Genomic DNA, 17,559 nt, shown 5'->3' with positions numbered 1-17,559 from the left:
CAAAATGCATCAAATTCAAAACACAATGCCTGTATTTATTTAAAACTACAGTAATAGTTTAAACATAGGCTATCAAATGTCTAGCATCAGTCAATTTGTTGGCCAGCAGATATGTGGAATTGGTTATTTGCTTAACCAAATTTACAGTGTCGGTCATTTGCCTGACCATCAGTGGTTATTTTTAAAAGGATGTTTACTAATTCTTTCTCATTTATAAACAGGAAATAGTTGACTGGTTCAATGCAATCCGAGCAGCACGTTTCCATTACTTACAAGTGGCATTCCCTGGAGCTAGTGATGCTGATGTGAGTCCAATTATATATTTAAATTCTTACCCAGAGAATGGTTAGTATGTGGAAATTGTTGCCAGAGATTGAGATGAATTGCTTAGATTCTTTTAAGGGGAAGTGGAATAAACACATGAAAGAGAAAGAAGTTGGAAGTTATGTTGATGGGGTTTGATTAAATGGTGTGAGAGGAGGCATCTGTAGTTTCTCCCTCTCTCTCTAACTCTTTAACTCTCTCTCTCTCTCTCTCTCTTTCTTTCTGTTTCTCTCTCCTCATTGAAATAATGTATTGCTTTTCTATTTTTCCTAAAAAAATGGTTAACCTTGCATTTTCTACACATTGTACTCCAATTGCCAGATTTTACCCATTCATTTAACCTACTAATATACTCTGTGTCTTCCTGGCTATATGTTTTTCCATCTCTCTTTTACATTGGCCGTACGTTTAACTACAATACACGTGAGCCCTATGGCCACATCAGTAGCAGAGACTGTAAACAGTTGAGGTCCCAGTACAGATTTCTGTGGCTGTTCATTAGTTACAGTCTACCACCAGAAGATGATGCGTTAACCCAACACTATTTCCTGTAAAGTTATCCCGTCTTCAATCCATGATAATGTATCATCCCGAGCTAAAGTTCTTTTTAAGCTGTGTGTGTGCACAGTCATTCCAATTTTCCTTGTGCTCTGATTAGAATTGGCAAGCTGATTGTAGTATTGACGACTGCTTCTGTAAGTCAGTGCCACACATAGACCTCCGAGGCCTGCACAGCTGCAAAGAATGAGGGAGTGCTGCCCTCAACTTGTATCTTGTAACTTTAATCAGGCTTCTTAATGAATGTACAGTGTTTGGAAATTAAATGCAATGTATCTACTGGTTCCTTTTAATCTACACTGGCTATTATAACCTCCATCAGCTTTAACAGATTTGTTAAAACTATTTCCTATTCAAAAAGCATCAACTGAGGCTGAATGACCTATTTCTATGCTGTAAATCCGATGTCATTTTCAATTAATTTAACTTGCAAAAGTTGGATTATTTTCCTGCTTTACAGTTTGCTGTTAAAGCCATTTCCTTCATCACCAATTTACTTACAGGGTCTAAAATGGAATAAACTGATAGTGCAGGTGCTGTACAGCAATTTGTCTCAATCTCCAGAGACATCAGCAACTTTGAGAGTTACTTGATGCTGTCACTATGCTCACTGAAAATCAAGGGTGATCCAGGTTTCACAGAAGTCAATTAACCTGCAAGCTCTCCTCCTCGTCCCATACCATCCTGACTTTGAAATATATCATCCATTCCTTCATTGCCACTGGGTTAAAGTCCTGGAACGCTCTATCCAACAATCCGTATTGGGGTACCAACAGCACGGGGTTCAAGGGTGCAGATCATCACCTTGTCAAAGGTAAGTAGGGTTGGGCAATAGATACCAACAACTTTGAATGAATTAAAAACAGGTTTTCTGCTGCTTCAATATGAAGGCTTCAGTGCAGTGGTGTCTGTTGGTCATGTCAATTATTGATGGGTGTAAGAGGTCATAATATTCTGAGCTATTTAACTGCCCAATTAGGTCACAGTTAGCTAGAGTTTTGGCTGATGAGGGAGTTTGTTAGGCTTAGCTGCAGGCAGTTGAGACTGAGATGCAACACTGAAAGGTTACATGGATCCACCAAGTTGCTGAATTCCTTGCTGCTTTTTCTTGACAACTAACAGGGAGATTTGGAGACAGCTGGAAGTATTGTGCAGCTTGGGCAACTTGACCCATGTAAATAGCCTTCTGATAAATTGAATAAGAATGTGAGTAATAAGAGCCAGCCTCTTGCCCCTGCATTGCTATTCAGTAAGATCTTCAACCTCAGCTTCACTTTCTGTTGTATCTCACCACAATCTCAGTAGTGAATGAATCCGGCGATCGAGTATTCATTGTCCCCTGCAAATCAGAATTTTAAAGATTCACAAACCTGTGAGTGAAGGCATTTCTTTTCACCTTAGCTTTAAGTGGCTGACTGCTTAGGCTGAAATATTGATCACCAATTCAAAACACTACAGACAGGGGAAATAGTCTCCTAGCATCTATCTCACAGAATGGTACAGGGGTCAGTTTTCTCTTATTTACACATGGAATGTGGGTGTTGCTGGCTGTGCCAGCATTTATTGCCTGTCCCTCATTGCTTTTGTGTAGGTGTTACTGAGCTGCCTTCTTGAATCCCACAATCCCTAGATAGACTCACAGTGCTGTTGGAGAGGGAGTTCCAGTATTTTGACCCAATGACACAGAAGAAATAGCGATATATTCCCAAGTCAGGATGCTGAGTGGCTTGGAGGGGCAGCGACATGTGGTGTGCCCCGTATATTTGCTGTCCTTGACCTTGTCCTCGATGGAGTGGTTATGGGTTTGGAATATTCTGTCGAAGGCTCTCAGGTGAGTTTCTGCAGTCTATCTTGTAGATAGATGAGCATTGAGGGAGTGAATGTTTTTGGAAGTGATGTCGATCAAGTGCGCTGCTTCGTTCTCGATGGTGTCAAGCTTGAATGTTGTTGGAGCTGTATCTATTCAGATAAATGGGGAGCACTCCTTTACGCTCCTGACATGTGACTTGAAGGTGGTTGACAGGTTTTGGAAAGTCAGGAGGTGAGTTACAGAATACAGGATTTCTAGCCTCTAACCTGTTCTTGTAGCCATAGTATTTATATGGTGATTCCAGCTCAGTTTCTGGTCACTGGTAACCTTAGAATGTTGGTAGTGGGACGATTCGGTGATAGTAATACCACTGATGCTGATGGATGGTGATTAGATTCTTTCTTGTGTTTACCTGGCACTGTACAGCACAAATGTTATCTGCCATTTTTCAGTTGAGTCGATTGATAGCCTTGACATCATCTGCTGAAGGCAGATTATCAGTATTCCCAGAGCTGTTATTTGATTGGGACCTCTTTGCTCCACAACACAAAATCTTGATAATGCTCTTCCTCTTCTGTACCTTTCCTGTCCACTGAACTACCCATTGCTGTCTCCAATTACTAACACTATTGGATAGGGGTCAACAGCTCCTCAATTGGATCTAGCTATGTCACCAGCTTTAATTCCAGCCCTTGGTTTGAACTGGGGATGTAATTCTGCCATGTGTCCTGAGAAAATATTAACAGCAACACTTTTTCCTTTGTATCTCAGCTGGTACCAAAACTAACGAGAAATTACGGTAAAGAGGGATACATGGAGAAGACTGGTCCAAAGGTCAGTAAGACTTTTGCATATTTTTCAATTTTTTTCAATAATTTATTTATCTAAGAAAGCTTTACTGTTTGTAAACAAGCTTCATAATATTTACATATCAAATGCTTCAGTTATCATCTCTCCATTGTTATGATCCCAGCTGATGCTAGTAGTGGACTAGTCAGATCCCAGATTAAGACCTGGCTTGATAGATTGTAAGTTTTATTTTGCAGCTTGTTACTGTGCTGGTCAGTCACTGTACATATTCACAAAGAGACTGGCAATGTACTTTGAACACAAGATTGTAAAAGTTCATTACACAAAAAAAGAAAAAGAATTGTATTACAATTACAACAATTTGTCAAATTTCAGAAATAAAGATTAAACCCTTTCACCCTCAATAATAACTTCACTAACACCTGGACCTCAGTGAAAGGTACCTAATTTCTACATTTAAAGTTCCTTGTTCAGTTTGCACAGCTACATCCACTCCTTCTCAGGAACTGTAGCAATTCATTAGCTGCTACTTATTTGGTTAGTGTCACTTCCTGAAATCCTTAAACAGATTTCTAGCACAGTTCATATTTCTTAACATGGTTTCATTAATCTACTTTTCCAAAGCCTTCACTTTCTAGAGTTTTTCTCCTAATGACTTTTAAACCACAAGATTTCGCTAAACCGCTTTTTGGAGGTGGCTAAGGTAACAGCACCTTTTGCTGCCACAGACATGCTCTCTCTATCCTTCTGGATGGTTCTCCCTTGAGAAAAAGAAAATTAGTTTTTGTCTCTACAACAGCCCAATATTTTTAAATTGTCTTTTATGCTTTGTTCTAAAGCACTGTTCACCTTGAGGTTTTCTGTTTAGAGGGTCTCAGTTAAACACATTTCTGGATAACCCTTTGCCATCTGGAACTCAAAAATAAAACTAACGTTGTCTTTCTTAATGCATACAATATAGAAATACCTATCAAACTTATAGCAATACATGATTCTCTCCATATTCGAACTGAGTTTCCAGTTAATATCAATATAGAATGAACCTTCATCACTTCATGAAGTCATAGAACCATAGGCATAGAGATGTACAACACAGAAACGGATCTTTCAGTCCAACTCATTCATGCCGATCAGATATCCTAACCTAATCTAGTCCCATTTGCTAGCACTTGGCCCATATCCCTCCAAACCCTTCCTATTCATGTACATCCAGATATCTTTTAAATGTTGCAATTGTACCAGCCTCCACCACTTCCTCTGGCAGCTCTTTCCATACACGCACCATCCTTGCGTGAAAAAGTTGCCCCTTAGGTCCCTTTTATATCTTGCCCCTCTCACCCTTGACCTATGCCCTCTAGTTCTGGACTCCCCCATCCCAGGGAAAAGACATTGTTGATTTATCCTATCCATGCCCTTCATGATTTTATAAACCTCTGAGGTCACCTCTCAGCCTTCGATGCTCAAGGGGAAACAACCCCAGCCTATTCTACCTCTCCCTATAGGTCAAATCCTCCAACTCTGGCAACATCCTTTTAAATCTTTTCTGAACCCTTTCAAGTTTCACAATATCCTTCCGATAGGCAGGAGACCAGAATTGCATGCAATATTCCAAAAGTGGCCTAACCAATGTCTGTACGGCCACAACATGACCTCCCAACTCCTGTACTCAATACTCTGAACAATAAAGGAAAACATACCAAGCACCTACTTCACTATCCTATCTACCTGCGATTCTTGATAATGCTCTTCCTCTTCTGTATCTTTCCTGTCCACTGAGCTACCCATTACCGTCTCCATAATGGTACCACTTTAACCAGCCTTAAGCCTACTGGCACTTCACCTGTGACTATCGATGATACAAATATTTCAGCCAGGGCCCAGCAATCACTTCCTTCGCTTCCCACAGAGTTCTAGGGTACAAGTCATTAGGTCCTGGGGATTTATCCATCTTTATGCGTTTCAAGACATCCAGCACTTCCTCCTCTGTAGTATGGACGTTTTTCAAGATGTCACCATCTATTTCCCCACATTCTATATCTTCCATGTCCTTCTCCACAGTAAACACTGATGCAAAATACTTATTTAGTATCTCCCCTCTCCTGCGGCTCCACACAAAGGCTGCCTTGCTGGTCTTTGAAGGGCCCTATCCGCTCCCTAGTTACCCTTTTAAATATGGATCTCTTGTGTAGATCCCAAGTTAGTCAATCTGAATTCATCCATCCGGAAAATCACATCTGATCTCATCTAAGGTTCTCCTCCATTGATTTCCTAGAAAGACAGTGCTGAGGGTGGACAGCTCTTTATGAGGATGTCTCCCTTCCATCTTTTCCAAATATTCCTTTTACCGGTTTTAAACTCTCGCACTTCTTCCAGGCAGTCTACAGATGTGAAGTCCTGTTCAAGGTTAACCTCTTCCCAGGCCACTCAGTGTTTGAATCCTCAGTTTGAATTGAAAATGCTCAAAGTGTGACACCGTCAAATGGTATATTTGTACAAGATTACCTCTTGTGGGCCAGGGAGAGAAAGCATGAGCCTTGTTGATTCTTCTGTTTCCAAGGTCATTATTGCGCCTCCAACACCCCCCACCCCTGGGGCTGACTCCACCAATGGCAACTTAGTCAATGCAGCCATTTACCTTTCCACCTGCTCTTCCAATCACAAGTGAGCCCAGAGACAAAAATAGAAGTTGCTGGAAAAGCTCAGCAAGTCCGGTAACATCTGTGGGGAGAAATCAGAGTTAATGTTTTGGTTCGATCTGACCCTTCCTCAGAACTGAGCCCAGTAATAGCAAATCCAAGAGAGAACCAGCTTGTGATTGGAGGAACACCAGAGACATGGACTTTCTGATTGGAGGAGCACAACAGATGGATTGGAGGAGCCCCAGAGTTGTGGGCTGAGGAAGGGTCCTGATGTTTAGCATGAAGTGTACCTCCCTTGTCCTTAGTCCCGATCCGCTCACCTGGTGTTTTCTGGATTAATTAATTACAGGATCTTATTTGATTGGAGTGCCCGGGACACAGGTGGTTAGAGGAGTTGGTTACATGATAAAACTTTCATGAACACACCCAGCTTTCATTGGAAATCTTGCCCCTCAGCTGCCTTCCTTCCTACTAAAAAGATTCCAGCGTCTCCATTTAGGTTTTAATGATTCCTTTGACCTCGAGACCAGCTTCATGTTATGAGTGTTCACTGCTTTATATCATGAACATAGTTTTCTGGTTGTAGTCTGACCAGGGCCCTGTATCATGAAGCAATCTATTTCCCTTTAAAGATGCTACATGAGTAAAAGTTGATGTTGTCTCAGTGATTTTGGTGAAATGCTAAATCAATTAAAACATGTCAAAAATCCTTTCTACTTCACAAGGACAGTTATTGAGCATCACGCTCAATCTGCCATTCTAAACCTCTCTGTGGTTACATTGACCAGAAACTCAACTGGACTTTCCACATAAATACAGTGCTTACAAGAGCTGGTCAGAGGCTAGGAATACTGTGGCAAGTAACTCATCCCTTAACTCCCCAAAGTCTGTCCAAGGCACAGGTCAGGAATGTGATGGAATACTCCTGATGGGTGCAGCTCTACCAATGCTCAAGAAACATGACACCATTCAGGACAAAGCAGTCCATTTGACTGGCACCACATCCACCACCATCAACATTTACTCCTTTTACCACTGACACAGTGTGTATCATCTACAAGATGTGCTGTGAAAACTCACCAAACTTCCTTTGGAAGCATCCTCAAACCTGTGACCCCTACCAGCCAGGACAAGGGCGGCAGATGCAGGGAAGAAAGTTCTCCTCCAAGCCCTACCTTCCTTGGAAATATATTGCTGGTTTCTTCAGTATCGCTGGGTCAAAACACTGGAACTCCTTCCCTAAGGACATTGTGGGCTGACCTACACCCAAGAACTGCAGCAGTGCAGGAAGGCAGCTCACCACCACCTTCTGTTGGGCGGCTAGGAGTAGACAAAAAGCTAGTGATGCCCATATCTCATGATTGAATTTTAAAAAATGTTGTGAAATGTCACAAGCTGATTTCTGAGACCATTATCAGACTGAACTTTATACTGAGCCACAAAGAGGTATTAGGTCCATCATTACTACACCACCCATTGTATATGTACAAGGCTCACAGTTGTGATATCCTATGACAAAATCATTATTTTGTGAGGAACGAAAGTATTTCTTCACAGGCATGGAATCGGTCTTTTTGTTTCAAAAGAATTCCTCATTTCTTTTTTTCACTAATTATCTTTACGAGGTTAAAATTCACACAACACCAGGTTATAGTCCAACAGGTTTAATTGGAAGCACTAGCTTTCGGAGTGACGCTCCTTCATCAGGTGGTTGTGGAGGACACAATTGTAAAGCACAGAATTTATAGCAAAAGTTTACAGTGTGATGTATCTGAAATTATACATTGAAAAATACCTTGATTGTCTATTGTGTGATTTTTAACTTTGTACACCCCAGTCCAACACCGGCATCTCCAAATCATATCTTTACAAGGTTACTCAGAGTGCTTTGGCAACGCTTCAGACAACCACTTGATGAGAAGTTGAACTCTCAGCCTCTGTAAATGAATCAACAAATCATCATACTCAGCCAACATCTCTTCCAGTCTGCTATCTCCCCCTGCTGGCAGGTCTGGTTGAAGCACCCAAATTCAACAGCAGTTTCATGATTGCAGCCAGACCTGAACCCAGTTTCTGAAAGCCAATTCCATGTATATCGGATAGTCCCAAAATGTTAGACTCCCAACTTTTAACCCAATGCTATTCAGCAAGTCCCGGTTATTTTCGCTTTGCATTCTGAAACCACAGTCTTTGTCGAGTGACATAGCTGTAGACAGCTTCCCACCATAGCGACACTGTTGCTGCATTGTGGTTAAACCATTCATTAATATTGTCTGTCTGCTTCCTTCACTGTCAGGTTCTTACTGTTCTCTTGGTAATCCTTCCAATGGTGAATATTCTCCAACTCTCCTGCTAACATCTCCAAACAGTACGTATAGAAGCAAATTAGGAGAGACCAGGATAGGCATATCACCTGACCGGTTTCTATAAGCCACTCCTTATCAGGGAAAAATCTTCCACAAAACTTTCTTAGCCGGACACAAATCTTCATTTAGTGATCAAAACATGTGCTACAAAAAAAATCATTATTGTTCAATGAATGGCAGTAGCTCTTAAACCAGGCTGCTGATAGACATAGCACAATATTTTCAGCATTATTTTAGTGGAGTCTCTTTTGCTCAGCAATCTGATTTGAGGTGCATTGGTTTTATTAAGATTGTTTGGGTTGTCTCAATCTACTGATTTGAAAGTCCTGAATAAAATTTAAAAATTTTGAACATTAACCTGAAATTCTACGATTTCCTAGAACCACATTTTCCTTGTCTCAGGCAAATTAGTACTTGCCCCCAAAAGGGGGGGTAAGTGAATACGGAGAGAGAAGAATGCCCACTAGATAAAAATGAGTAGCAGGAGTCTGCAAATTTTGGGATGGAGCAGTCAGGAGGTTTTTACCCTAAGGATCTATGCACACTATTATTCACCATCTTAATTCCTGATTCCCTCCACCGGTACATAGTGGCTGCAGAGTGTACCAAATTATTTTTTCTTTATTCTTTCATGGGATGTGGGCATGGCTGGCAATTTGTTGCCCACTCCTCATTGCCCTTGAATGGAGTGATTTGCTAGAGCTGTTTCAGAGGGCAGTTAAGAGTCAACCACATTGCTGTGGATCTGGAATCGCATGTAGGCCACACCAGGACGGCAAATTTCCTTAAAGATGCATTGCAGAAAATTGCTTACAGTGCTTGAGCAGTATGTCCAAAGCCACCTAGATGGACAAAATCAGCAGATAACACTTGCAGCTGTCTCTTTCCCCTCCAAGTTATATATTTTATATCTCTTGTTCCTTCTTTCTCTGTTGCTGGGTCAAAATACTGGAACTCCCTTTCTATCAGTGCTGTGGTGTCCATGCACCACATGGACTGCAGCCATTCAAGAAAGTGACTAACCACCACGACTTTCTTAAAGCAGTTAGGGATTGGCAATGAATGTCAAGAATGAACTTTGAAATTAAATGCAAGAAGAATCTAATTAAACAGTGTATGGATCCTTGACATAAGCAAGATCACAGGTAATGATCAGTTTGAATTTGCATATTATTAAAGTAAATTGCCCTGTTTATTTTTCATGACAGTTTGTTCTGCTTGAAAGCTTTTCAGTCATTCCTTTTTCTGCTTCAAAACTTCCGGCGGACGTGCTGTTAAGTGTTAAATGACTTGTTGTGATTGAAAAATGGCTATATATTAATCTTACAGAACTAGCTTTCATCCATTTTTTTGCATCTGTGCTTCTAATCTTGTTCTGTGTTTCCTCAGCAAACTGAGGGGTTTAAGAAACGATGGTTCACGTTAGATGACAGGAGGCTGATGTATTTCAAAGACCCACTGGTAGGCACAGAACACATGTATTCGTTTCTTACTTTCGGGAAATTGACGTGTTTCTTTTTCGTAAAAGCTCAAAGCATAATCTCTTATTGGCCAACCCTGGAACTGGATTCCTCCAATTCTATTGCTAGCAAATGTCATTTTTTAATTCATGAAACAAATATGAATGTTCTACCACGTTGTTAAAAAAAGTGACAATTTTATCCATTTCAAGTGCAAACTGACTGAAAAGCGGGATAAGTCTAAGTAAATTACATTTAAAATCAAAACAATTTATATGTACACAAGTACCTAGCACACTTAGTTTTTGAGGGCCAATAACCTCCAATCGATTGTTAAGTACATGATGGGAAATCCATGGGAAGAAATTGGTCTTCACCAGCAGTAATGAATCCTTGGCACTGAACATTCTTTTTCTGTCTAGGAAAGTAGATACAATGAACAATATGCTGCCAGTACACCATGAGATCCACTTCTCCCCCAACCCGTTGTTTATTCTGACCCAGCTTGCTAACAAATCCAGCTGAATGAATTTCATTGCCATATCTATAAGTAGCAGTTTGGTCCATGTGTATTTTGTAGTTAAACTCAAAAAGGCAGCAAGAGGGAAAATGGCCTCAGAATATCCTTTCAGTATGAGATTAAACACAGAGGATGGTCTCTAAATGTGAAGGAGTCTATGTTGTTGCATTTTGATTGCGGCCACTTGCAGATAACAAAATGATTGGTATTCGATTGTATAACATTACTTCCATGTTCTGAACGTGTAACTGTAGAAACTGTTAGTTAAAGGTAACAAATGCCATTGTAGGAACCTTTTAGTAATTAAATAGTTAAATTGTTGCACTGTACCACCATGGTAAAAAAAACTGACCATCTACTTTAAAATTCAGGGAAAAGTTAATTTGTTTTAATGTGCAATAGTGAAGGATTCCTCTTTCCCTTTGCTGTCCCTTTCCATAGAACTACAACAACTGGCACCTAGTCAGCATCTTCAATGTAGAGTAACATCACAAAGCATTTACCGTAACTAAAAATATTAGTCATGATTTGGAGATGCCAGTATTGGACTGAGGTGTACAAAGTTAAAACTCACACAACACTAGGTTATAGTCCAACAGGTTGGAAGCACACTAGCTTTTGGAGTGCCACTTCTTCATCAGGTGATAGTGGACAAAAATATCAGGGTATCAAGCCAGAGGAGGACAGATTTTTGGGGATTAGGGGACATTTTTGTTTTGATTTATTATTGTCAGATGTACCTAAATACAGTGAAAAGTTTTGTTTGCATCGGGTTCAGGCAGCCCATACAAAGGTTCAGGCAGCCCATACATTAGGTTAATAGGCAGATTTGAAAATACAATGTCATCTGTAGTAAAGGTGCATATAGAGCAAGATCAACATTAAATTTAAAAGTTGAGAGGTCCATTCAGAAATTTTATAACAGAGGGTAAGAAGCTTTTTTGAATCTGTTGGTACTTGTGTAAATGGGGGGAGGGAGGGAATGGATGGTGTGGTTGTGGTACTCAGAATGACAAGACGTGAGAGAGAAGCAAATTCAGGAGCTTGACACACATGAGGCTGATGACACCATTGTTAATAATGGAGACGAGGAGGTGAAATTGTGAAAGAAAGACAGAGGACTGGAGATGGTGTTGGGGGAGGGAGACAGACTTCAGTGTTAGATGATTCATGATTAGAGTTTATGATCCATATCTCTTCATGTTCTTATCAAATTAAAAATCTATCAATATTGGTCTCTGACATTTCTCTTGAACTGCAGCATCCACAGCTTTTTACTAGAAATGATACAGAACTCCCTGATTTCACTGATGAATAGCCTGGCTCTAATTTTAAAGGGGGGGAGGAAGGATTCCCACTTGATTCTGGGAACAGCTTTGGAAAGGATCAGGGTCAGCTATGTTGTTAATGCTCCCCACCGTCTAGCCCTAGATAAAATTCTCACTGACTATGATGAGAAAGAAAAATTTGCATTTGTAGTACAGCTTTTGCATCCTGAAGGATGTCTCAAAGCACATCACAACCAGTGACGCAAAGAATAGATGAAATACAATGGTTAATTTGTGTATAGAAGGATCCCACAACCATGACAGTACCAGATAATCTTTTCCAATGATGTTTCTTGAGGGATACAAATCAGTCATAACGCTGGGGATAACTCTTTGATTTAATGTCTTATTTGATAGATAGAACCTCTAAGAGTGTAGTTCTCATTTAGTAACCCCCTGCACACAGCAACTCAGATCTTTGTGTTTAAGGTCCTGGAGAGGCATCTGTACTCAGAGGTGGGTGCGCTATCCACTACACCTTGGGTATAACTGACCATAACTGTAGGATTGTACCCTAGCAAGAATGGCCCACTCTTTCAAAATAGGTCACCTTCTCTGGCCTCTTTCCTTTTAGACAGTGACGCAGAACAATATTAATGAGAGAAGATAAACCATCCCCGTTCTCTCATTGCAGGATGCCTTTGCTCGGGGTGAAGTATTCATCGGGAGTAAGGAAAATAGCTATAGTGTTTTAGACGGACTTCCTCCATCAACCCAAGGGAATCATTGGCAATATGGAATTACCATAGTAACCCCTGACAGGAAGTTCTTGTTTGCATGTGAAACTGAGAGTGAACGTCGCATTTGGATGGAAGCCTTTCAGAAGGTTATTGACAGGGCAATGTTGCCCCAAGAGTACGCAGGTAAGGAACAAATGTCTTTGCGAAAAGTTGTCTTCCTCATGTAGACAAAGAGAGTCTATAGTGTAATCAATAACGACCTGTGTCTATATAGCAACTTTATCATAATATAAAGTCTCAATGCACTTCACAGGGATGTTACCAAATAATATTTGGCATGGAGCTATGTGAGGAGATGTTAGGAGGATCTGCAATCTGGTCAAAGATGTAGGTTTTAAGTAGACTATCAAAGGAAAGTTGTCGAGGTTTAGGGAATGAACTCCAGAGTGTAGGCCCCAGGCAGCTGAAGATACAATTACTAGTGGCAAATCAATTAAAATTGGGAATGCATATGTTTTCAAAATCGAGCACTGCAGACATCTCAGAGGGTTGTCAGATGGAAGACGGTCACAGCGATAGAGAAGGGAAAAGCCATGGAGAGATTTGAAAATAAAGCTGAGAATTTTTAAAATTGGAGGCATTGCCTGACCAGGAGCTAATGTAGGTCAGCAAGCACAAAAGGTGAAGGGTGAAATATACTCAAAATTCTGAATGCTGTCAAGGCTTGGTACCAACACTAAGACTATCAATGCACACGATTTTGTGTAATTAGGATCAATCTGTCTGCTGTCCCTCTGTAGCTCTGGAACCACAATATCATTTAAAAAGGGCCATCATAAAGACAAATAATAAGACAATGCTGATTATCAGTCATGATGCGTTTTTCTGTGTGTAGGTTATTGGCAATCTGCTTTGGAATAATTCATTAAATTACTTGAGCATCAGTCAGTGTCCCATTCTTTGATCTAGACGCTTCATGCATTGAAATGAAAATTTGCCAGAAAATCTGTTTATTTGAAGAATGGTTAAAACTCATGCAAACTATGACTGCATCTGTGTTGAAGAAGGGTTACACCTGAAACTTCTCCACCTCCTGATGCTGCCTGGCTTGCTGTGTTCTTCCAGCCTCCTGCTTGCATCTATCTTGAAGCCATTGATATGTTTATTTTGTTTCTTTTTTAAGAATCTGAAACATTTTGCTGTTCTGGAATTTAATCTCTTTTAATGTGTGTGTTCTCCAGTAACAGGTCAGCGAAATTTGATAAGTACCTGCTGGAGATTGCGATCATTAAACCCCTAAGTGGAATATCTTGGCTCATGCCCCTTTTCACATTTCCTGCATTTGTTTGAAATATTTTCTCTAAAACTTTAAACAAGCTGATATATATATAGGGGAAGAAATGTGACATCTCATTCATCAAAACACTAATTACCCCTTAATAAATCTTTAATATATGATTTCAAACAACAATATGGCTCAATCAATTTGCAAGGAATGAAACTTAACTGTTGACTAATTAAACTGCATACATGATCTCTATTGAGCTAATGAACTTAGACAGATTGAGGCAAAGAGAACAGTCCAATTAATTCATCATCAGCCTGTTGACAGCTTAATTGTGCCTTCATCATTTTGTCAATTAATCACCTGTTCCCCCCCACCCCCCAATCCATCACTCTTTCCCCTTTCTTGATGTCCTAATTATTTTTTACCTATTTAAAACCTGTTCAATCTAACATCATACAGTACTGACGAAAAGTTACGCAACTGAATCCCTCTCCATAGACACCAGCATTTTCTGCTTTTAGGACAGGACATTATATATAATATTCTTTGAAATACTAAGTTTCTTTGTTGTCAAAAATGTATTTTCAACAACAATGACATCCTTCCTTTTGTCTTATTTTCCAGTGGAAGCACATTTTAAACACAAGCCGTAGAAGATCCTTGCTTTCTGAGGCTGTGGGCACATTAGGACTTCATCTTCTCGTCACTGTTCTTTTTCAAATATGGATTGTTCAGTGTTTGTGCAGCAGTCTGTTTCCCTCTCCTCCATCCCTGTGCTCCCCAAAACTCACTCCCTCCTCTCAACAACTACCATTGGTAGGGATGGGAAAGTGGGGTATAAGCACTTGAAGAAAATTAAACTGTAGCAAGAAAGTGAAGTTGAAAGTGATGTGCATGTCGCTAAATTGTAAAATCAGGAGCATGAATTTCACTTCAGCATTTGGGATGACTGTCAAAACATGGTTCAGTTCACAGTACAACACTGCATGAGTATTTCTATTTGTTAATATTTAACCACATTGTTTCCACTGCAGTAGGACACTATAAATACAGTGACATGAAAAGCTTAAGATTTTTAAAAATTCAATCTCATATTATGTACCCACCTGTAATTGTCCATTGCTGGTCATATGCCAATTCTCTGTTCGTCAACTTTGTTCTTACAGTCATCAAGCAACTGTACTTAAGTATAAAAAGTAAAAATTAAATTTAGCTGTACAGACTTTAATGAGCAGTGATTCGACATGATAAACTTTCTCAAATGTCCGTAAAGACTTATTGTTTTAGTTGCAATTGTGACAACTGACTCACCTAGAAAACTTGAAATTTTTTTTATTTCTTGTGTGTATATTTTCTGTGGATTGTCAAACAAAAAATGCAAATACAGGTGTCAGTGAAGCTGAAAATACAGCCAGTACCTAGTCTCTCAGTGTACTGCTTTCTTCTGTACAAAATGTACAGCTTGAATTAAATTGTGTATCTAGGTGTTTTCAGAGGAGTGTGTTCTCAGAGATTTGTTCTCCATTGAAAGGAAATAATAATTAGCTTTTTCTGTACTGCTCAGCTTAAAGTTAAATTTTAGTGATATGTTGTGTTCCGTGATATTTGTGCCAGATAATAGTGTAATATATAATTACCATGGTAAACAATGTAAAAAGCCTTCACATTGCAACAATTCTTCCTAAATTTAATCTGCAGCTTTTTAATATGCATATTTTTTAAACTGACATAAATAGATCTGAAATTTATTTTGCAAAGTTGTGAATTAATTCTTCCAATTAAACTACCAACCGTATCAATCAATTTTCTTTTACCAGTGTGCAGTAACTTGATTACAGTAACATTAATATATTACACTAAATGCATTCTTTAAAGGTGCATTCCTCAAAAATGGGACCAATAATCTTTTCTGAGATCTAATCTCAACCCAACCATTAAGCATCCCTAAGGTACCTCAAATAATAACGTCCAAAATATAGCATTTCTAATAATGTATAGCAAGCTTGTTACAGAATTTATTGAGTAAACATAGTTGTGTGATGGATTTTCTTTGCAAAATGTCAGTGGAAATATGCTCTTATGATATGGTTGTTCCAATCTTCAAAGGGAAAGAGTATTGATATGAAAATTCCACTATAACAATTTGATAATGTGGAAAAGTGGATTATGTCAACTGACATAGAATGAAACTATATCCCTGGGTGTCACTGAAAGCACATTAGGTAACTACATACTTCAGGAAACCAGCGCATCAGGAGAGCAGATTTGAGATGAACCTCAGCAGATGTGTTAAGGCAAGAAGTGAATTAGGTGAAGGAAAAATTGTAATCTACATTATATTCTTTATTCCAAATACAGAATGAAGTTTTCAGAATCTAATATATTGCTATGTGCAATTTGCACTGTTTCAGCCTCCTCATTTTTGGTCACTTGTACCTCCCTGTATAGTTCAATGAATTCACAGCCAGTAATATCAAGAGATTGTAGCTGAAGAATCATGCATTGGAAGTAACACAACATCTGCATTTCGTTTCTTCCTTCTCTCGTAGTTATTGGAATTTTTGTAATTGGTCCAGATGGTCACTTACATATGGTTTTGGGAAATGTAAAGTGTTATGCTGCTAACAATTAAAATGAAGTACGCACTGGTAGCTAAAGAATAATAGAATTAATTTACTTAGTAAGTTTTAAGGTATCAAAAAAAAAGTGGATAACCAAAAATTAAGATACCAATGGTTACAAAGAAGAGTAAAATGAAGCATAGGATTAATTAAAGCATACATGTTCTCATATCCATTCCATTTGTTATTTTAATATGGTGTGCATTTGATTATGGAAATTATGCATTATGTACAGTGGAGAATATGGTGCTGAAATGAAATACTTAAAGTTATCATGGTGTCCCAGATCAGACTTTGTATTTTGATTACTTTCAATTAAAAGGTCTTGATTGTGTTGCACAAATGAGACAAGTTGATTTGTGGTAATTGTCTGCTGTTCTTTCAGAACGTTTTATCAACTCCTTTTGGTGCAGAGTCCTTAAGTGTAAGGACGCTGTAGTAAAAACAGAAGTGTGGATTCCAAAGACATTGATTCTGTTTTCACAGTCACCAAAATGTTTCTTTTGAGTAGTGTATTGGTTAATCAAGTGGAACACCATCACCTCCAAGTCATGCACCATCTTGGTGAGCTTATATGACTGTCATTCCTTCATTTTAGATCACTGGATTAAAATCTTGGAATTGTCGAACTAGTAAGAGCACATTAACCAAACAGACGACAGAAATTCAAAGATACAGCTGACCACTACCTTCTCAGGGCAACAAGAAATGAAAAATAAATGCTGGCTTTGGCAGCCACTCTGAAATCACACAAGTGGGTGGCACAGTGGTTAGCACTGCTGCCTCACAGTGCCAGAGACCCAGGTTCAGTTCCTGCCTCAGGCAACTGTCTGTGTGGAGTTTGCACATTCTCCCCGTGTCCTCTGGGTGCTCCGGTTTCCTCCCACAGTCCAAAAATGTGCAGGTTAAGTGAATTGACCATGCTAAATTGCCTATAGTGTTAGGTGAAGGGGTAAATGTAGGGGAATGGGTCTGGGTGGGTTGTTTTTAGGAGGGTCAGTGTGGACTTGTTGAGCCAAAAGGCGTGTTTCCACACTAAGTAATCTAATCTAATCTGTAAGTAAGTAATCTAAAGTGATTTTTGTTTTTTTAAAATCCTGATTATTTACATTTTTTAAACCATCCTTAATTATACTAATGAAGTTTTTTTGCAGA

General features: G+C 39.3%; 1 protein-coding gene across 1 annotated transcript in view; it reads left to right on the top strand.

Moving 5' to 3' along the window:
- Window positions 1-16,747, top strand: part of LOC140464588 (arf-GAP with dual PH domain-containing protein 1-like) — a 127,562-nt gene extending 110,815 nt beyond the window's left edge. Inside the window, exons 7-11 of the mRNA XM_072559841.1 lie at window positions 222-305; window positions 3,464-3,526; window positions 9,897-9,968; window positions 12,450-12,678; window positions 14,408-16,747. Coding sequence (XP_072415942.1) covers window positions 222-305; window positions 3,464-3,526; window positions 9,897-9,968; window positions 12,450-12,678; window positions 14,408-14,436 — 477 coding nt within the window. The 3' untranslated portion in view covers window positions 14,437-16,747. The remainder of the gene's footprint in view (window positions 1-221; window positions 306-3,463; window positions 3,527-9,896; window positions 9,969-12,449; window positions 12,679-14,407) is intronic.
- The last annotated feature ends 812 nt before the right edge of the window (window positions 16,748-17,559 follow it).

This window comes from Chiloscyllium punctatum, chromosome 40 (assembly GCF_047496795.1).
Source record: "Chiloscyllium punctatum isolate Juve2018m chromosome 40, sChiPun1.3, whole genome shotgun sequence".
Taxonomy (NCBI): Eukaryota; Metazoa; Chordata; class Chondrichthyes; order Orectolobiformes; family Hemiscylliidae; genus Chiloscyllium; species Chiloscyllium punctatum.
The sequence above is the reverse complement of the archived record's forward strand: the minus strand, read 5'-3'. Positions and strand labels throughout refer to the sequence as shown.